The sequence below is a fragment of the Grammomys surdaster genome, unplaced genomic scaffold (assembly GCF_004785775.1).
Source record: "Grammomys surdaster isolate TR1022 unplaced genomic scaffold, NIH_TR_1.0 125612, whole genome shotgun sequence".
Lineage (NCBI taxonomy): Eukaryota > Metazoa > Chordata > Mammalia > Rodentia > Muridae > Grammomys > Grammomys surdaster.
This window is the reverse complement of record NW_021620455.1, coordinates 1,445,754-1,467,061: the sequence shown is the minus strand read 5'-3', so window position 1 is coordinate 1,467,061 and position 21,308 is coordinate 1,445,754. Positions and strand designations below refer to the sequence as shown.

Below are 21,308 nucleotides of genomic sequence, written 5' to 3'. Positions count from 1 at the left end.
CTTTCACGTGTCCACTATAGCAAAGCATCCTTTTGTCTGTGTCTGCTTCAGGAAAACACTCTTTCATGTGTCTGCTTTAGCCAGGCATCCTTTCACCTGTGTGCCCCAGCAAAACATCATTGACTTAAACCAGAAGTTTCCCTATCTCTGATGACTAAAGACTCCACACACTCAACAGTAGCTCAGTGTCATTGCTGGAAAGTACTGGTGATACACTGGTAAGAATACACTGGTGAGGATACACTGGTGATACATTGGTGATGCACTGGTGATACATTGGTGATGCACTGGTGATACATTAGTGATACACTGGTGATGCACTGGTGATACATTGGTGATGCACTGGTGATGTACTGGTGATACATTAGTGATACACTGGTGATACATTGGTGATGCACTGGTGATACATTAGTGATACACTGGTGATACATTGGTGATACACTGGTGATGCACTGGTGATACACTGGTGATACATTGGTGATGTACTGGTGATACATTGGTGATGCACTGGTGATACATTGGTGATGCACTGGTGATACATTGGTGATGCACTGGTGATACATTGGTGATACACTGGTGATACATTGGTGATGCACTGGTGATACATTGGTGATACACTGGTGATGATGCACTAGTGACGGGGCCTCTTTACATTCATAGATGAGCTCAGCTACCCAAACCTCATTTGTAGACTGTGGGCCTGTTTGCCTGACTCAGCAGTGCTACTCTATACCCAACCCTGGCACACCTTTTCACCTTGACTGTCTTCTGCTTTCAGTTTCCATTGGGAAAATCAAGGGCCGCTTCACCTACCTCTGTGCAAAAGCTCGACATCACATCCTCTGTGTGGACAAAGCTGCTGGGCACCTCCGCCGCCTGGGATATGAGAATGATAAAGAGAGGTGGGCCAGCAAGGAGGGTCTGTCAGCTGAGACCTTCATCTGGGCACCAAGTTCCTGGCTGCCTGGGACCCCGTGACAGATGGCACAAGCCACAGATGCTCCACATACAGCCCCTGTGCAGGATGTGGCTCCCTTCTGTGGGACAACTTATTAGATCATGCTGGCCAAGGCCACCACAGGAATCCCCAACCCAGAGACACCCACCCACACAAAATGCAGGGAAATGAGTTCTGTGGGAGCATTTCTCATTGTTATATGACCAGAAGTGCCACTGACAGTGGGGAGAGAGCTGTATATGACCTTGGGGACAGGCCTAGCTCTGGCCCCTAGTCCTTACCCAGGAAGTATTCCAGCCCTGACACACCTGAGTTCTAACCCCCTGCCTCACCCCACTGTCCAGGGCTATCCCCCCATTCACACCCTCAGCCAGTTGCACTTCTGTGTCTCAAGGTGTCACTGTTCGACACCTGGACGCTGCATGGTCCATGCTTACGCCTTGAACAGCCCTTGTAGGTGTTCCTAATTTCACCTGTGTTTCCTTCTCACCACCGGGATCTTGATGAGCAGAATTGTGATTTGGGCCGAGTTGGCCAAGGTTGCTTGGCAGCAAGACGTGTGGGATGTCTGTCGCACGGCAACACGCTTCTGCCTCCTGTATGACAGTGTCAAGACGAAGAGGTCCACAAAGCTAAAGCGAGGTATGCATCCTTACTATGCGTCCCCTGGCATGTGGGGAGGCTGAGCTTCAGGCCTTCATGAGCCTCTTGTGGCTGTGGCACAATCACCAAAGGACACCAAGTAACACAGAGAGAGTAGCCACCTCTTGGAAGGGCCCTGGTCATGTGTTTGGGTTTAGAAGAGCCTTTTCATAGATAGAAACATTTCTGAGTACATATTCAGTCAGGCCTCTATCTGTGAGCTTCATAGTCGCAGGGTCAACCACCAAGGTCTAGAAATATCTGCAACAAGAAACAAGCATCTGTGCTGAGCACACGCAGCCTGCTTCCTGACTTTGATCCCCTTTATCAGTTATCCTCACGGTGCACACACAGCAATCACTGTCACAGTCAACTACAGATGACTAAAAGCTCAGGGGGGGACTGGACAGATTCCACATGTACACGGCACCATTTCATAAAAGGGGTCCCATCAACATCAAGTGGCAGATTTGCTTACAGCAGACCAGTAGTGGCAATCATCCGAAGGATACAGGTTTATACCAGCCCGTGCTGGCCTTCTCGAAGGGCTTGTCCCACAAAGAGCTGGGCAGGAACTGCTGTGGTTTTGACAGCTCAAAACCACATGAGTCTCCCTTTCCCTGTTGCTGTTCCCTCAGGAAGGAAGAAAAAAGGAATTGAGGGCTCTGTGCATGACTGGGGGGGTCCCTCTGAGGTGGTCCTGCATAAGCAGATGGCCCCTGACCTGCTGAGGAAGATCGCAGAGGTTTCGTTCATCAGTGCTGAGGTATGTCAGGAAGGTCTTGGCCATTGTAGCTGCCAGTGATGATGTGGCCATTAACACACCAGAGAGACTTGTAAGGGCTCCCCTCTGCAGCGTACACACACACACACACACACACACACACACACACACACACATACACGAACGCCCAAACCAAAACCTCATGGTAAAGAAAGAAAATTAATTCAGTTCTTGAGGACTGTATAAGAAAAGTGTGACTTGAGATACATCGTGGTGTGTGTCAGTGCACATTTTTTTGTGGGAAATAATTTCTGAATTCTGGGTGTGAAGTCACATTTGAGGATTGAACCTGGAGTTGGCTTAGAAAGCTTTTGAAGATGAGGTATTTGCCCTATTACTCCATGGACCCAGCAGAGGCTTGGACTGGATCTTGGTTCCCAGCAGACCTGCTTCCTTACAGACAGGGATACTGAGACCCAGTGCTGGCCCTGCCCAAAGCTAACCACATGTATTGTGACCCAGCTGCATCCAAAGCCCTTGAGTGTGAGCTCTCTGCCTCCATACCTGGACCAGCGCCAGAGACACTTTCACCCCCACAATGGCTACAACAGTTTCCTTGGTCTTACTCAGTGGACACAAGGAAGAAGCTGAGGCACACGCCTGTTTATCCCATTAAAGTCTTGGAACACAACATGACCAGTGATGAAACTGCCAGATGGCAGGGCCGAGAGTTGAGAAGCAGGAGACCAGTGGCTGAGACTGACTAACTGGTTTACCAGCAAGGGGTGGGCCTGAGCCGTTTCCTCACACCCCTTCCCCTGCCAAGTAGGCTTTGTAGCCTTCGATGTGGCGGAGCAAGTTTAGGAGGCTTCCGGGAGATGGGCAGTCGGCTAGCGGCCACAGGAGAGCATGAAGACTGTTCCGCCCTCCCGCAGAAGTATGGTAACGGGCATGGGCTGTGCTTTTGAAATAAGCTCCTCTCTTGTGGAGACTCTCGAATTGGCAGGGTGTTGAGGCAGGTGGGGTGTTCAAATCCAGCATGATGTACTCCTTCTAGCTTATGTTTGGCTTTTTCCAAAGGAGAGTTTCAGGAAGGAGGCTTTGCTCTGTGTTCCCCACAGTGCTGGGGTCAGCTTAGCTGTGACTTCTCTGACTGTAGTCTTCCTCACAGGCCACGGTCCATTTCCTGCGCTTGGAAGGTGTACAGCTGAACAACCAGGCCATTCCTCCTGAGGACTTGAGCCAACACCCAGCTGGCTATGTGCCTGAACCACCAGAGAGCAATTCAGAGTGGCTCACGTACAGGTGGGTAGGAGTCCCAGCCACCCTGGAGACCAGTGGTTCTCAACCTATAGGTCATGACCCCCTTGGGGGGGGTCACATATCAGATACTTACTTTATGATTCGTAATAATAGCAAAATTAGTTACGAAGTAGCAATGAAAATAATGTTATGGCTGGGGTCACTACAACATGAGGAACTGTATTAAACGGCCATAGCATTAGGAAGGATGAGAAACACCTCTGTACACTAGTGTGTAAGAATCTGCCTCCTTTGCCCAGGCCTAGCTGTAGATGAAGCAAGATATACATGTTCTAGCCCAGGATGTTTGTATGCAGCCAGAGCTGAGGGTGGCTTGGACAAATCAAACAACTGTAAACACAAAGAGAAGACTAGAGACTTTAGCAACTCACAAAAAGGCCCGCTTGGCCCCTGATGGGGGCTGATGGGAGAGAATCCCTGGCACTGTGCGCACCGTGGTGAGCGGCTTCATTGCCCTGCTGTAGGTACCACCACCCAGCAAGCGATGTGCAGCGGAGGCTGTCACAACTACAGGATGTCTAGGAGCCGGGAGGTGAAGGCAGATACAGGCATGGCAGGAGGCAGCCTGGGCGAGCGCTTAGGTCAGCGCTTCTCCTCAAACCAGGGAGCTATTAGAAGGACCTGTAAGGCTCACAGCATGGGGGAAGTGGTGAGAGGGAGCTGCCAGCATCTGGATAGGACGGAAAGACAGGGTATGGCAATGGCTCGCCGGGCCTAGGTGTGATAAGGGGCATTTGGGGACAGCTGCGTGAGTAGCACCAAGACAGTCCCTCTCGAGCCTGACTCCCTGACTAGACTGAGATACCTTGAGAACTGGGGTGGGGATGACCAGGAGAGCCCACATTCACATCAGCGGTGGTGAATGGGATAGGGAAGGTGAAGGTTGGGCGTTGAGCTGACCACTGCATGGTGTGTTGTTTCAGAACCTGGATAGAAAACTTGTCACAGTATGCCATGAACAACTGGATGCGTGCTGCAGAAATTGGGCAGGAGCTAGGGGAGTCCTGGATCGTGCAGAACGCTGTGGTCTATGTTCTGAACCACAACCGGCATCTCATCTTGGCTGGGAGGCAGAAAGAGCTGGTGGAGTCCCTGTTCCACTTCCTGAACATCATCAAGGTCACTGGATACATGGGGTAGGTGTGCGCACTCACAAGTGTTTGTATTCAAAAGTCACAGCTGCGGGGTTAGGCCTGTGCATGGAGGACACACTCAGCCTGTACTGCAATGATATGACCCCCAGGGCCCAGGGAACTCATACCTGCCTCACTGCCCTTGGCTGGCACTGCTCCAAGCCATTGCAAAGACGCCAGCTTAGGCCCAGACACTCTGTGAAGTAGCTTTGTTGTCTTCACATCTTGGGCTAAGGGTGGGGAGAGGGTGGGATTTCATGACTACATGGTTTGTTTGTTTGTTTGTTTGTTTGTTTGTTTGTTTGTTTAATCTAGATGGATGAGAAGTTAGAAATCTGAAAGCATTTTCGTTGGGGTGGGTTTCAGGCTAGCCTGGTCTCCAAAGTGAGTTCCAGGCCAGCCAGGGCAACATAATGAGAACCTTCCAAGAAGGAAAGAAAGGAAAGAAGGGAGGGAGGGAGGGAGAAGGGAACGCGAACTGGCACTTAGCAGCACTCAGCTATGGTCTATGCTCTAAAGCACACTCACCACCTCATCCTGGCCTGGAGGCTGGGGTACTGTGAGGTTCTGCATGGGCTAAGCACTGTCCTGCTCTCCTGTCACCCTCCAGGGACTCGGTCCTGTTGGTCATGCTCTGTAATGCCCTTGCTCGAGGCCTGATCATGAGCTGGATTCCCACCCAGACAGCTGAAAAGTTGAAAAAGAACGTGCGCCCTACCTTGGTTCATGGCCCACTGGAGTCTTCCGCTCTATCGGACATCAGAACAGCTGTGGAGGTAACTACACCCTGCAGCCCAGGGGTGTAGCCACAGGAGAACTCGAGGCCTGGGTGCAGGGAGCCAGGGGGAAGGCTGGAGGGAAGAGGGCTCAAGGTCTCCTCTTTGATTTGCCTTGTGGTTAAGATGCACTTGTTTTAGGTCTGTGAATTTGCACTGAACCTCACCAATGGGAACGTGCCAGAAGACATCGTCCCCACCAACGTAAGGCAGCACCTCATCTCCACCTGGGTGAAGGCCAAGCAGCTGCTGCAGCAGCAGATTGGTCCGCGGCTGGGCACCGATGAACAGGTAGGTGCTGGGTACATTAGGACCCACGGACTGTCTTTCTCAGTGTTCTCAGTATGGTCTTAGATATGGCCACAGCTGCTGGGAAGGGACTGTTTCCACCTAGTGAGGGCTGAGGTTGCTCACCAAAATTACTGCTCTTGCGAGTTAAGGCAAAAAGTCTTTACCAGATCTGAGCTCTGGGCCTCTGGGGGGTGCTGCCCACTCTCATTGTCACTCACTGACAGAGTCAGCTCCTTGGCACCCCACCTTCCCCTCTCCCAAACACAAAGGACTATGGAAGCAAGGTCTGGGAAGAAGGGAACAGTATGAACTCAAGTATCCCCATGTCCCTGACTCTGCAGCAAGTAAATCACTGTAAGGAGCGGTGGGGGTGGGGAGAGAGAAGGGGAAGGGTCAGAAGGGACATTTATGCTGGGGCCAGGCAGAAGGGGTTGATGAGACATCCTGTATCAGCAACCAGGAATCAGCAGCTTTCTCCCTATCGAAACCCCTAGAGTAGCCAGACAACACTGTCTTCAAGGCCCAGGAGTGTACAGACTTCAGGCCTTGCTGCTTAAGAGAATAATGTACAGGTTAACTTTACCAAAAAAGTCTAGGAGATCAACATTCCAAATACCATCGTCTGGCTGTTCCCTGAGACCAATGCTGGACAGGGTTCTCAAAAGTGGCTGAGGTCTCCACTGCTTTCCTCCCCTGTTCCCTGGGCAGCCAAACACTCAAGCCCATCTATCCTTCCAGAGTACCAATGAAGACATCAGCTCCATGACCAGAGTCCTAGTTGCCCTTGAGATGTACTCGTGCAACGGGTTGGGCCTCATGGATTTCACTGTGCCCCCGCTTGTTCAGGTGGGTTTCCTCAGGTATCCCAGGAGGGAACTCAACAACCCCCATCCAGGGAAAGATGAGGAGGCTTAGGCTTGGGATCCTGCCTGAGGCAGTCAGAACTCAAACCCACATCCACACCCACACTACAGTTCCTGCTGTATCCGGACAACTGCTTTCTCTCAAAGCACACACGTCTGACCTTTGGATGGAACTGTCCTTTATACTAGTGTGAGGAGGATGCTTCTCTTAGTGGCTTGTCTGCGGTCCTCTTCATCCTAAGACCTCAGCACAGACAGAGGCATATGAGAGATCGGGCGTACCTTGCCCTTGGTCTAGAGGTGGCCTGGTGGCATGGGAAATCAGGAGAGACGAAGCAGCTGAGATCAGCAGCAAACCTTACATTGTTGCTAGGCTTCACGGATGGGTGGTCTATCTAGAACTGCATATGCTTAGTAATCCATGTCTGCATGCATGCAAAGCCATGTTCAGGTAACACAGGATTGATGGAGCTCACCGGGCTGGCAGCATGGTCATTGTTGAGAGCCACAGACCACTAGGCAGTCATTGTCACTAACACAATGTCCTCCCCTGCTTCACGTGCTGATAAGGTGGTGAAAATGGCCTCCGAGTGCAACTGGTCAGACCGCCTGGTGGAGCTACAGACCCTGACACGCCTCACCCATTTTGCCTATATGGCTCACGACCATGAGGTCACCATGTCGTGTTCTCAGAATGCCACACAGATGGGCCTCAAGCACCTGAGGTCGTTTGAACCGTAAGTGACTTCCACGATGATGTCCTAGAGGTATACAGTAATATCCCCAGAGAAGCAGAGGGAAGAGTGTGACCCCTACCCAAGCAGGAGCCAGAGGCTTAGCCCAGCTGACCGACCAAGGGATGGCTGCAGGAACCTGGTGGTCCTCTATCTGCTTCTGGCACTGTGCTCTAGAACAACACAGTGAACAGGGCCCATGAAACTGTGTCATTGAGAACTGAGAGCCACATAAACCTCAGTTAGGAGATCTGTACAACAGCTGTCTGTGTATGACCACTAGCCAAGAGTGGATGGTTCTCTTAGTTGAGGTTGCTGTGATAAAATACCACAGCTGGAGAAGCCTAAGAAAGGGATTTCTTGTTCGTGGGTAGAAGCTGGTGTTCAAGTTCGGTTGGTGTCTAATGAGTGTCTCTGCCTAGTTCAAAGGTCACCACTTCACATGATAGAAGAGACAAGAAGCTCCTTAATATTCCTTTATGAGGCAGATTTCCCATCCTGAGGCTCCAGCACTACACTGCACTGCCTCACTTCCCAACAGCCCTTCTACTGATAACCATCACCCGGGGAATTAGATTTCAGCATATGACCTTAGGGGACATATGTGGTTCTCAGTTAAAACACATTCCAAAGTGATTTTGGAAGGAACAAGATGCATTTCACTGAAGTATACTGTCACTGGAGGACATGCCCCTGGAGAGGCCATCACCTTGTTTATTGGTCAGGAGACAGCATCTCTGTCAGGTCTCCCATGGCAACTGTTGGAAATTCCAAGTCACCGGTGGTGTTAGTTGCTTTTCTCATTGCTGTGGACTGATTAGAAGCAACTCAGGACTGAAAGGTTAATTTTAGCTCACGATTTCAGGGTGCAGTCCACTTATCAGCAGGGAAGATGGACCAGGGGAGGTACATGAGGTAACTGCAGACTTAGAAGTCACACCCCCTAGGGTCAGACCAGAGCTGGGGGAAGTGTTCATGTTCAACCCTGCAAGCAAGAGGCACTAATATAACTCAAAAGTCATCCTTAGTGGAAAAAGGATTGAGCATCCCTGCAGAAAAGGTTGCTGTATGCTGTTTGTGCTAGTGTGCACAGCCACTGCCTGCTTGGGCACAGGAGGAGAGCTGGGCATAGGACCAGGCCAGGCTAGCACACGTCCCATCACTAATATTAAATCAAATCTGATTTATAAAGGAAATCCCTGTAATAAATAAAGCAAAGATGCCCACGCATACAAAAAGCAACAAGAAACCTGAAGGGGGCAATGCCGAGTTCCTAAGGCTTCTGAGAATCTTTTATAGACCGCTGTTGCCCCCTGCTGGTGATTGTTGTCGTTGCACCCTGTTGGCTGAAGCGCACCTCCTTTTTGAGTTGTCTAGACCTGTATAACAAAGATCAAAATTTCCAACTGTTACTCCCCAGGCTAGGCTCTCAACCTTCTTTACACCAACCTACCACCTATGAAGGGGGTTTTAATTACCACACAGCCTCAGTTTATCTTCAGATCACAAATTCCCACCATCCAGCAGGTCCTTGCAGGCTAAGGTCAGATGCACCTTCCTCTATTGGCTCCTCAGAGCATATGTGATTGTTTGCTCCAGCAAGCAGGTGTCTGTCTTCCAGAGCCCCTGAACCCAAAAGAAATGTTCTCAGAACAAGTTTATCACTCACAGAATAAAATCTGTGTGGCTGAGCTAAGCAGCCAGAACACGCCTGCTACCCCCACCCCCACCCCCATGATGAATGTACCCAGACCACAGTTCCACTGGATTTGGGACACAGGGGAGTGTCTGAGGAGCTGTGTGCTCTGAGATGATACTGCAGGCCTGTGTGCCTCTGTAAGCGGAGAGCACAGACCGCTTGGGACAAGACTTTCTTTTGAGCCCAGGAAACAGGGCCTGGCTGAGCCCAACAGATGGTTCTGCTGGCCCACTGATGCATGGAATGCCACCAGAAACTAGCAGCTGAAACGCCAATTAAGTAGTCTGTCTCATGGTTCTGTGGGTTCACTGGACTCAGTCAGTTAGTTCTGATTTGGGGTCTCTCATAAGGGTAATTGAGAATCCATCAGCCAGGCACCCACAGAGATAATACCCCCATTCCCCATAAGTCCTCTGTGCATGGGCATCTCCAGGGTCCTCCATGAGCCTTGCTGTGTAGTATCTCTGCGGATGGAAAACCATCCCCTCAGTGAGTGTCCCAAACACCCAGGCCAGATGCGGGCATCTCAGTTCAGTGGTAAGGATGGCCTCAGAAGGCCAGAAGAAGAATCACGTGCCCTGCATCGCCAATCAGGCAGGCAAGTCTGTAAAGCACAGAATAAGGCAGAAATGTACCTCTGTCTTTGGATGCCTCTGCAGGGCAATAGGTGAAAGGACAGCACTTGCAGCACGTGGAGCTCAGCATGCAGCACTCCCCACCTCTCCCCACCTCTCCCCACCTCTCCCCTAAGCTGCTCTGTGTCCTCTCCAGAACCAATGCCAAGCTTGCAGCAGAAATGCTGTGTATGGTGTCCTGCATCCAGGGCCGCAGCATCATGGAAAACTTGAAAGGCAGGAAGCAGCTACGACTAGCAGCAGCCAAGGCCTTCGTAGAAAGTGCCAGGTATGCAACCGGGGGATGGACTGGCTTGGGTGAATGTAGGAAGAAGCTGCCAGTGTAGTGCCATCATGGTGCTATGGGACATTACTGAGTCCCGAGGAAGGAATCATGTAGTACCAGTCAGCCTCTGCCTACATCCTGTCACTCAGCTGAGCTCATAGACACCAGGGCATCCATGGGAAGTATTGGGAGAAACTCAATAGAGCCGTGAGCCGAATGGGTGCAAAGAATGTGTGGAGGGTCCCTAAGCATCCATGGGCTTAAGATACAGGGGGCAGATGAACACAGCAAGGGCCAGGTTAGGAGAGCCCATCATTGCCCTGTGATGTGATCAGCACCTGAGGAGCTAGGAAGGTGTCACACAAGGCTTGCACTACCATGGTGCCTGCCATACAGTGCCAGAGCTGAGACACCCTGATTCCACTCCTCCCCTACAAGACACAGAAACTCCTGGGAAAGGATGTACCAGGGGAGAGGTGTGCATGTGTGTGTGTGTGTGTGTGTGTGTGTGTGTGTGTGACTGCGTGTGCGTGCATGGGTGTGGCTGAGCAGCCCGAGCAGTCCTGTTGGGTTTTTCAGATGAGGCATGCCATTTCAGGTTTGGGGGCCTGGCAAACAGCAATTCCCTGGTGATGATGGCTGCCCGGCACTACTGGAACACATGGCTCCCACTTCTGTCCTCACCGGCCAATAGGAAGAAGGCCAAGGCATCCCTCCAGAGAATCATCGGCATCATCAACAAGACGGAGAACAAGAAGCAGGTGCCACAGAGACACAAGTTAGATTCCTTGGAGGCCTTTCCCCTCAGGCCTGGCCAGACTCACAGGAAGACAGCCTCACAGCGTCTCCCACAGAATATGACTGCCTTGGGGCATGGCTTGACTGGGACACAACTGTCACTGAGCACAGCCCCCATTGGGACACAGCTCCCATAGGAGATGACCCTCCACCAGACATGGCGCACACTGGGTACCTCCTCTTACAGATGCCTCTTACACAGCTTCTCCTGCTGGGTAACACTGTATTCTCCAGGTCCAAGAGAGGCCTGAGAGCCTGGCCAACCGCAGGGGTAGCCTCTGACCTCCACTCCCCCTAATCCAGAAGTCCCTCCATTTCCTCCCCCTTTCAAACAACTTTGAATCAGCAGCCTCCCCTGTTCGCAGTAGCCGTTTCAAAATTAGTTTAATCTTTTACTGATAACTGGAGGTTATAATAGGTAGGTTATCGATTTGAGGTCGATTATTGTATTGGCAGGGTATTCACAGCTGTTAGCCTGCCTCTGAGCATTGCTTTCACTGCATCCCATAAGATGTTTTTCTAAACTTTTTACTGCATTGATTTAACATGTTTCACATCATTGGAAACAACTAGCTTACATTAGGAGAGTAGTCTGTTCTGTATACGTGTGTATAGTGTGGGATGTGTAGTGTCTGTGGGATATGTGATGTGTGTATGTTGTGCTGTGATATGCAGATGGCATATGTTGTATGGTATGTGGTAGGTATTGTATGCAGTGTGGGTGACACGGTGGAGTGTGTGTGTGTGATATAGTGTTTGGTATGTACATATGGTATGGTATGTGTTGGGTAGAGTTTGTATATATATATATATATGTATGTATATGTATATGTATATATATACACACAATATATATACACTAAATGTGGAGGCGCACTGCATATATATATATATATATATGTGTGTGTGTGTACATACATATATATATATATAGGTGTGTGTGTGTATGTGTGTGTGTTTGGTGTATGGTATGGTCTATAGCTGATATGGTAGAGTAGTGTGGTATGGTATGGTGTGTTGGTTACAATTTGTTATGTGTGCTGCAATATATGTGTGATATGATATGTTTATGATTGTGCATTATGCTATGGTGTGTATGGAATGTTGTGTGTAGTATGTTGTGTGCACAATGTGGTGTGTTGTATATGGTATGAGAGTATGAGGTACAATGTGTTATGATATGGCATTGTTCATGTATGGCACAGGAGGTTCTGGCATGTACAGTATGGTCTATGTGTAGTATGGTGTGTTATGACAGGGTACATGATGTGGTATGCATGTATGATCTTGTACATATGTGGCAAGAATGGTGCATGTGCTTAACTTTTGTGACTTGATAGTTCTGAAATTTTGTGGCAATTTCTGGTTTTTCTTTTCTCTTTGGTTATTTGTTTTATTTTGTTTTCTTTTTGTTTTTGACTGACACTAATAAGGACCAAAACGGAGGAACACATCAGGGCCCTCCAACCGGTGCCACAGTTGTTTCACTTAAGGAGACAGAGAAAACACTGCCTCTGCACCAGTGGCCGACAGCTGACTTCCAGACTGGAGGGACAGCACCCGAAATCCAGTTCCTCCCAGGTTGGTGGCCGTGGAGCCGGTGGGAAAGGAGAACTCTGGGAGCCTGAGCATCCTATGTTTCATAGCCTGTCTCCTTACACGAGGCACCTTAATCAGGACCATGCCAACGAGCGTGTCTGCTTCTCACTCGATGTGTTCCCCTAAGCTTCTGTGAAAACCTATTCTGTACAGAGAACACCCAGCCCGGGTCCTCCATCCGACCGGAGTGGAGAGCGCTCACCTAAGACCCTGGCTATGCTGATAGATGCGTATTGTCTTCCCCTTGATCATGTTCCTACCATTGAAAAACTGTGCAAGTGCACTTCTTGACAAAACAGGGACAGGAAAACACTGCTCTGATCTCAGAACAACAGAGATACATCCAGTACCATTTCAATTTTCCAAAAAGAATACATTTTCTTCTCATGATAAGATTCCCTGTCAATCAAGAGCCCTGTGTGCATTTGGCACTGTGAAATAGATTAGTAGACCCTGCCTTGAGCATGTTAGACTATTCATAGGTAAAACTGATTTAAAATTAAGAACAAATGCATGGCCATATGAAAGTAAAGAGCGTACTGAACCCCCAGAATTTCGAATATTGACAGACATTGAAAGAAAAACAATACAGATAACACAAGAATCTGAGAGGCAGCCCTGGATCAGACTCCAAGATATTTGGTGGCCAGTTGAGTCAGCTTGTTAAGTATAGAGCCAGACAGAAGCTGGAAGTCAAACTGCACTCACCCCTGGAAACCATTATTAGGTAGGTCAGGAAGTCCATGGCTTCAGAAATTCTCATTCTTGCTGGAGGGGTAACTCAGCTGTCAAGAACACCTGATGTCTTCCAGAGAAGGCAGGTTCAATTTCCAGCACCCACACAGTTGTTGACAACCATCTGTAACCCCATTTCCGGGGGATAACCTCTTCTGGTCTCCATGAGCATGGTCACACATGGAGTACACAGGCATAAATCTTTAAAAAAAACAAACACAAACAAATACCTCATACACATAAAATAAAAAAAAATAATCAAAAAACCCTCCCACTCTGGGCCAAATGTGGTATCACACACCTTTAATCCCACAGTTAGGAAATAGAAGCAAAGAGGTCGCTGTGAGTCAGAGGCCAGCCTGGTCTACATGGCTCCAGGACAGCCAGAGCTACATAGTGAAACTTTCTTTCAAACATACAAACAGCTAAAACAAAACCATCTTCCATTCCAGATGAAAAGCATCAGAAGGTAAAGTCAGGCAAGCAGAAATTCTGTAAAAGGAGGCACACTTTCAAACAGACCAAAAAAATCCAACCGATGGGAAAGGCAGAGAAGGATGGAGTGACAATGTGGGAAATACTCACGTCCAGTGTGGGGAGGAGCTGGAGCTAGTCAGACGAGGACGCCCTCTGGCTCAGGGCTCGGCTCTTCCAAGCCTTGGCTGCTCTCCCCAGCATGCACCCCCAGGCCTGGATCTGAGTCTGCGTATGTAAGAACAGTAGTGAAAAGAAGTCCATTGTCCCTGCTGCTGGATGGCAGCAATGTTTGATGAGCAGGGTCTCTGCCCTAAGTCTTTTACCCACTGATAGGTGAAATACCGCAATGGACCTGGTATATCTCAGTGCACCACGTGAGGAACCAAGAACAAAAAGTGGAGGCTAGGCCACATAGAATTATGGATGAGCATGCACAGAGCAACACACACACACACACACACACACACACACACACACACACACACACATTCCAGTGAGCTGACAGGTTTAGATAATAAATTCAAATACTAAAGGAACTATGAGGTCCTCAAGTGCCCAAGGTTAGCTTGTTTTTCAAGCCTATCTTGGAGTAGAAGAAAGCAGGCAAAGCCACCAACCTGAGCAGTACCTCATGGTGTCATCTCTCAGCCAACATGTGTCAAGAGCCATGGGTGTCTTCAGTCCTTGACCACCATCCCCTATGCTAGAACAGTCGGTTCAGCGCTGACCCAGCATCCCCTATGTTAGGACAGTTAGCATTAGAACAACAGCAAAAAGAAAAGCAAGACCCCTGCCAACCACAGCCAGCAAGACTCACCTTCATGCTCAGTGCCAGGGTCGGCACTGGAGATAAGTAACAAGTTTGGCGGCAAAGCCTGCAGCCTTCCCTGAATGTTACCGGGATGAGCAGAGGGAAGAACAGATTTCTATTTCCTCGTGGTCATGTTGTTCATTTTTAGATTAAAAGAAAATAACCAGCTTTCTAAGAAGAGAGGGCTCACGGGGGATTGGGGACTCCAATCTGCCCCCCTGACCCTCAGATCATGTGCTTGGCAACCAAGAGACTCCACAAGAGTTGGAAGTCCTCAAAGACAGTATACAGAGAGTGGTGGTGACCAGGAGGGGCACTTGGAGCAGGTTCCCTCAGACAGAGTGCCTAAGCCATGGTGGGCTGTGGGCAGGAGCCACACTGATCTACCACCAGCCCTAGGTGGCAACTTCTGATGCCTGTGTATGAATGGAAAACTATGTCTTGGCTGTGAGGAAGTCAGGGGTGCGGAGCTGGTTGGCAGGGAGCTGGCTACCCGGCCCCCCTGAGGCCCCATCTCTCCTTTCCCCCAGGGGCTGAGGATGACCTCACACTCCGTGCTGCACTCTATACTCTGCTCTTCAACAGCCATGCTGACCGGAACGACTGGGAGATGGGTCTTAAGGTGCTAGATGAGGCTGTGCAAGTACTGCCGCGGACAGCCCACCGCCTGTGAGTGTCCTCGCCATGAGCACCCCGGGATGCTCGCCACACTGCCTCAGCTGGGCTTTCCCATTGTCCCTTTCCATTGAAGGGCTTCACCTCCCCAATAAGAACCAGATATATAGCATAAAAAACCCTAGCCAGGTCCCTCTCTGGTCCCATCCCTGCCAGCAAGAATGTAGGCAATGGACATTCTATACGTCATGTGTATGCTTAGTGTTTTAGCATCCCAGCGTTGACCCATCCTCTCCTGTTCTTCAGCTTGATTTTCAAACATATGGTGATTGTGAAGGCCAAACTTGGGCAGAACTTCACCATGGAAATTCAGAAGTTTAAGGATGAGAAGGAAGGCTATTTGGCAAGCATGTGGTACCGCCTGGCCCAGAACTCGAGAAACATCTGTGGAGAGTTGACCTGCTATCAAAATGCTATCCAGGCACTGCAGGTCTGTGTGGTGTCCATGCTGGTGATGGTGGGTGGATTTGCATCTTAGTTACAGAGATAATCACACAGAAGGCCTAAGAATAGGGGTCTTAGTGAGTCAGCTCAGAGGATGTCACTGTGTAATAAGCCCTGGTTGAGGCTGGAGAATCCCTTGTGCTGATTTGCCCTTTGGTCACCATTGGAGAGCATGGGGAGAGTCTCCAGGTAAATGTCTGGGCTCTCTGGAACCTGTGGCTGCAGAGCAAACAGGGCTCTGCGTGCAGCATGCTGGAACAGGCAGGTCTTGTTGTCCCCACTACCCAAAGGCCAAAACAGACATTCCATTCCGTGCGCTTGGGTGGGAGAGGCTCTGGTTTCTGACTTTATGACAGTGGCTGTTGTGAGGGAGGCCCACAGGGGCCTCCCTGAAGTCCTGCGTGTGGGACAAGTAGTGTCCTGGACCTCTGAATTGAAAGGTCTGAACTGTGAGGAGACATCTCGGAAGGCTGGTCCGTTTCACAACCCATAAGCACATCCCTGCTTGTGAGGTCCCAGATGCTGCAAGGACCAGGGCAGCTCTCGGCAAAGGTGCAAGGCTCAGTCAGGGCACTGGCTGTGGCTTCAGAGACCTGAGGCTAGTGTGTGTGGCTAAACGGAGCCCCTGAACTGTGCTCTTGTAGACCACCTAACTGGTCATTCTCAGTTTTCCTGCTGGGTTTTAGGGTCGGGCAGTAAGTCACTTCCTGCCTTGCAGGGAGCCCCTGCTTAGCGTCCTTTTTCATAATGGAGGCTTGGAGTAGTGTTAGAAAAGGCAGGAGCCAGTGGGACATGTAGGATGCAAAAGGTGCAGAGGACCTAGGGGACCTTACTAAAACTCTTGTTTTCCTGCTTCCACTGAGGAAGCCGGGAGGGCAGCCCCCTGAGAAGGGGAGACCACCAGGCTGCGCTAGAGGAAGGGCAGAGAACTCAATATAGTCAGCAACTACACACTAAAAACATGTTGCTGTTCACTGACCTCGAGTCTGATCCCTGAATTTTGTTTCTATTTACTTATTATTTAAACGTGGTGTGTGAGTGATGTATAAATGTGTGTGTGTGTGTGTTTATGTGTGCGGATATGAGCGTGCACATGCCACAGCATGCCTGTGAAGGGCAGAGGGCGGCCTCATGTGTCAGTGTTCATCTTGTACCTTGTTTGAGGCCATCCACTGTGTATAACCAGGGTCACTGACCCCCAAGCTTCCGGGCATCCTCCTGTCTTAGCCTCCCATCTTGCTGTAGGCCTGCTAGCATTATGGAGGTGAAAGGGCCATGACTCTAGGTCCTGAAAAGTGTGTGGGTGACCCCTGGGGGCTAGGCCAAGGAAGAGGCCAGGGAAGGGAGCGTGCAGCAACAGGTCAGCATACTAAAGCCCTGGCCTCCCTGGGCCTCTCATCTTTGAGGCTGGCCTGCATTTTCAAATGGTCATAGGCCACGTGTATACCATGCCACATCTTTGGCTATCGTTTCCCTGACACCCCTTTCTACAGTGAGCCATAGAAGCTGTTGATAGTTTAGACACAAGCTGTGCACGCATGGGGAGGGAGTTATGGGGCCCTTAATAGAGGGCTTAACCACGGACCTCCCATTCAAGGCTTTAAATTGGCCAGACAGCCTTGCAGGGAGCCCTGGTCAGCATCCTTTTTCATAATGGAGACTTGGAGTAGTATTAGGAAAGGCAGGGGCCAGTGGGATAGGTAGGATGTTCTTGCCAAGGGTGCAGAAGACCTGGGGGACTTTACCAAACTCCTGTTTTCCTGCCATACTTCTGTCCACAGCTGGAGCCCTCAGGGAGTCTTGTTGGACTCATACGCCATCAAGTCTTGCTGCTATAGGGCCTCCCCATGCTAATTCATGTCATGTTGACCTGATTAGTATCATACTTCACAACGCTTTTCTGTTTTGTCCCAAAGAAGCCAGAGAACAACTGGCAAAAGGTAGACTACATCGTGGGGTTCTGTGAGTGGATGTATTATAAGCAGTTCCCTCTGGACGATGTGTTTGACCACCTGGATTGGGCAATCGAGATTCTGCTATCCATGAAACCCACTGAAGACTCCCTCGAGCCAGAGCCCAAGAAGGAAGGTGAAGGTGACCATGATAGCTTCCCCTGACCTACTATACTGTAGGTCCCACATGGCCTTACAGCAGGACATAGTAGGACTGTTGCTGGGCCACCAATGTCCTCCATGCAGACATACCTTCATTTTAGCTCACAGCAGTTAGGAGTGGGGAAAGGAACAGAGTGGACAGTGTCAGCACTTGTGTGCTTGCTCAGCATTTAGCCCATGTAGACGAACATAGCACATTAAGCTAGCTAGGAAGAAAACAGAGCTGGTCAGCCTATGGCCTACTATTCTGATTGGTGTGAAGGTTTCAAGACACTAGCTTGGCACTGAATGGGTACCAAATCCAAGACCGTCAGCCATTTGCTTTCCAGAAAATTGGCCTCCTTGACTCCCAGACTCGGAGATAGAGAGAAGTCTGGGACACAGGAAAGGCTGCGTGGAAGGTAGCCCTGCTGCACAAACTCCAGCCCAGGGCAGGTAGCAGCACATCACTAGGTGTCTCATGATGGACAGGGGGCTGGGTCAGTGTTGTAGGAGGGGCGCTATCCCTGGGCCTGCGGGAGCCTAATTCAGTCCATGGTCCCAGACTCACTCCCACTATGCCGTACAGGGCAGACCTCCCCTGCCCAGTCTCCCACAGAGAGTACAATGCCTTCAAATCTGGAGACAGTCTCCTTGGACCAGTTTCGAAGTGTGAGGCAGTTGGAGTCCCTGGCCCGCGTGCACATCCTGAGAGCCTTGATGGCATCCCCAAGCTCCTCTTCCTACGAAGATGACTGCTTGATGGCCTATGGCTTCTTCAAGCACATTTTGCAGGTAAGGGAAGGCTGGAGGTGTGGTGCTAAGCTGGGAAGATCCCTACCAACCCCGTCTTCCAACCCCTGGGAAGAGACTCTGAAGTGCTTGTTGCTGCCCCCTCCTTTGGGAAATTATAATAGAAATTTTTTTCCCAAAGAAGATAGAGCATTGCCAAGTCCTCTGTAAAAAGCCTTTGAGATGCATACAGACAGGTTTTTCCTACATCATCCACTTCTTTCCCTATGCTGAAAGCTCTGTCGCATCTCTCTGGGCCCTGCCACACTCGAGCTCTTAAGGCTCCTTGAAAAGAATGCTCCCCAAACCTACCCTATCCACCACAAAAACCTGTAGTGACGGACCAGGCTTGCTCCATGCTGGGGAAGCTCCCAGATTTGTCCCTGGCTGAGCAGCACCCTCAGACCTAAGAACTATCTCCAATCAGGTGCAGAAAGTGGGGAGATACAGGCTGTATTTTCAATACTCCCAATTTATAATTTCCTTCCCCCCCAACCCCCAGATTTCCTTGACAGAAGGAGTAAAACTAATTCCAGAAAAGAATATACAGGTAGCTAGTTCACAATTGTTATTGACCAAAAAGGAGAAGGAGAAGGAAAAAGAGAAGGCAAAAGAAATGAAGCAGGTGAGTGGTCCTTGTGGAGTGTTCCTCGCTTGAGGCAGGAGGTGGATGATCCGGGAGCCTGAACCCCAGCTCCACCACATTCACGTGGGGGTGGGGGTTAGGATCTCCCCGTTCCTCTGTTTCCCCTTCTGTGAGGCATGCTAACCCCACCCCAAGGCCACAACCTCCAAACTCTGTGCTAGAGGCTGGCAGCCTGTCCTCTCCGTGTTGGGCCACAGAGGCATCCATCTCAGGACTCCACGGTTTACTTTTCTTCCCCCTGCAGATTTCAACCCCAGCTTCCAGCAAGCCACCTGATGATATCCCCACTACCATAGGTGAATGGGCATCCTACTCCTGCTCTGAGGAGCTGCTGTATGTGTTCAAGCAAGACAAGAGCGACTGCACTATCAACTCGTCAAGTTTCCAGAAGCCCGTGAGTAGATCTGAGCAGCCAGCTGCTGGGTCTCTGCCACAGGGCTGACAAGCTCAACCTCCCACCCTTAAAGCTACAGCCAGCATTTCTCATGCAGATGTCACCAAAGAGGGATGCAGGAGACGGGTAGGAGTTTCACAGTGAGTGTGAGAAGGGAGCAGCTTTCCACCTTTAGCACCCACAGCTACAAAGCCCCCCTCTCATCCACATCCTCCCACTGCATCCATCCCCAGGTACCCATGCTCCGACTTGGTACTGCTTCTGCCTGCTAGCATAGCCCTGGTGAACAAGTCTTCACAAACTAGGCAGCCATGACCATAAGAATTACAGTATCAGTAGAGACTTGGTCCCTCTGGATACTTCATAACACCCCATCTCTACCACCAAGGCCACACAGTCCTCTAGCAAGCCCAGCTCTTGTAAATACCTCCAAGATCACACACTTTGGCTATACCCTGGGCAGAGCCTCAATCTGGTCCCTTTTGACACAAAGTCACACGCAAAAGTTCCATGTATTAAGGCCCCATGCTCTTAGGAGTCCATAGTTCTGCCCACTTTCTTCTGCCTGGTTGGGGTCTTCATGAGCTTGGAACTGTTTGGCATATTTCTCCTCGTCAGCAGGTTGATGGGGTTTGCCCATGTTGTTTGGGGACAGCTATGTTAGACCCTTCCAATGCTGCAAGGTCTACTGAAGTAATCAGGCCTGGTGCACTTGTGCACAACTTCTAACGGACATAGTGTTTGTGGGTTTTGGAAAGGAATCATCCGTGAACACTGGTGTCCACATTTCTGGACCATGACGCAGGGAATTTTTCAGTGATGTGAACATTGGCAGTTGTCAGATCACATCCCATGGATGCTGTGCTGACTTCCATCCCTGTCCCTGGTGAGAGAGCTCCTGCTGTCCACGTCCTTGCCATCCAGTGCTAGTACCATGCGATGGCATCTCCCACATTGGGTGCCCTGTTAGCATGTCTTCTGCCAGCACACCACCGTAATTTAGCACATGTTCTGTTTTTCTTATGGAATTGAAGAAACACACACAGGCCTGTTCTGAGAGGGACACTCTGCCAGTTCTGTAAACAGCTGGTCACTTTGTGAACCCTTTCTTCCCATGATGGGGTTTTCCATGTAGAAGTGTTAACATTAGTGTTATGAGAATTAGACATCTTTTCCTCCATTACCGGTGCTTCCTCATGTCCTTTTTTAAAAACATTGTTTCTTTTTTCTGAAGTCCTAGGTAGTACTCTACAGTATTCCCACACAAGGTGCAAATCTTCTCCACCTGTATAGCCTATCCAGATTTAGATCTAGTGTATCTCACATGATCTGTGTGTGCGGGGGTTAGGAGCCACCAAGCCTTGACACTAATCCTAGGCAGTGTGGCCATGGACCAGGCCACCATCATCCTCCAGATCTTAGTCCTGTGCTTTTCTATATCCTGTTTGCTATCCAAGTACCAGAAACTCATGATCAATATAGCGCATCTAAAGTCTCCAACATCCCAACACCAAGCCCAACACCACTGGAGGTGTTAACTGGTTTTCTTTTTCTAGACACCCAGTAGTATACACAAAGATCATCAGTTTTAATTAGAAAAAATTAAACGGAACATGAAATTAATGAATTAATAGATGTGTCTCTTGTGTGGATCTTTAACCATCCTCTGGTGTTGACAACTGAAGCAAACCTTGTAATGATGGCTAGGGAAGAGGACGTTCCACAAACGTGTTAAAGACCTGCTGAGTGCTGGGCACTGTGCCAGGCAAAGCGGGGCGTATTAGTTAACCTTTCTTGCCAC

The 21,308-nt window shown here is 49.9% G+C and overlaps 1 protein-coding gene across 1 annotated transcript in view; it reads left to right on the top strand.

The window, feature by feature from the left end:
* The window catches only part of Cfap46 (cilia and flagella associated protein 46), a 79,800-nt gene that overhangs the window by 24,773 nt on the left and 33,719 nt on the right, over positions 1-21,308 (top strand). Inside the window, exons 14-31 of the mRNA XM_028787187.1 lie at positions 779-902; positions 1,470-1,600; positions 2,239-2,366; positions 3,496-3,629; positions 4,571-4,783; positions 5,391-5,556; positions 5,698-5,847; positions 6,586-6,693; positions 7,281-7,447; positions 9,915-10,046; positions 10,642-10,804; positions 12,335-12,422; positions 14,994-15,132; positions 15,385-15,568; positions 17,499-17,670; positions 18,265-18,470; positions 18,970-19,092; positions 19,277-19,507. Of these exons, the coding sequence (XP_028643020.1) occupies positions 779-902; positions 1,470-1,600; positions 2,239-2,366; positions 3,496-3,629; positions 4,571-4,783; positions 5,391-5,556; positions 5,698-5,847; positions 6,586-6,693; positions 7,281-7,447; positions 9,915-10,046; positions 10,642-10,804; positions 12,335-12,422; positions 14,994-15,132; positions 15,385-15,568; positions 17,499-17,670; positions 18,265-18,470; positions 18,970-19,092; positions 19,277-19,507 (2,759 nt within the window). The remainder of the gene's footprint in view (positions 1-778; positions 903-1,469; positions 1,601-2,238; positions 2,367-3,495; positions 3,630-4,570; positions 4,784-5,390; positions 5,557-5,697; positions 5,848-6,585; positions 6,694-7,280; positions 7,448-9,914; positions 10,047-10,641; positions 10,805-12,334; positions 12,423-14,993; positions 15,133-15,384; positions 15,569-17,498; positions 17,671-18,264; positions 18,471-18,969; positions 19,093-19,276; positions 19,508-21,308) is intronic.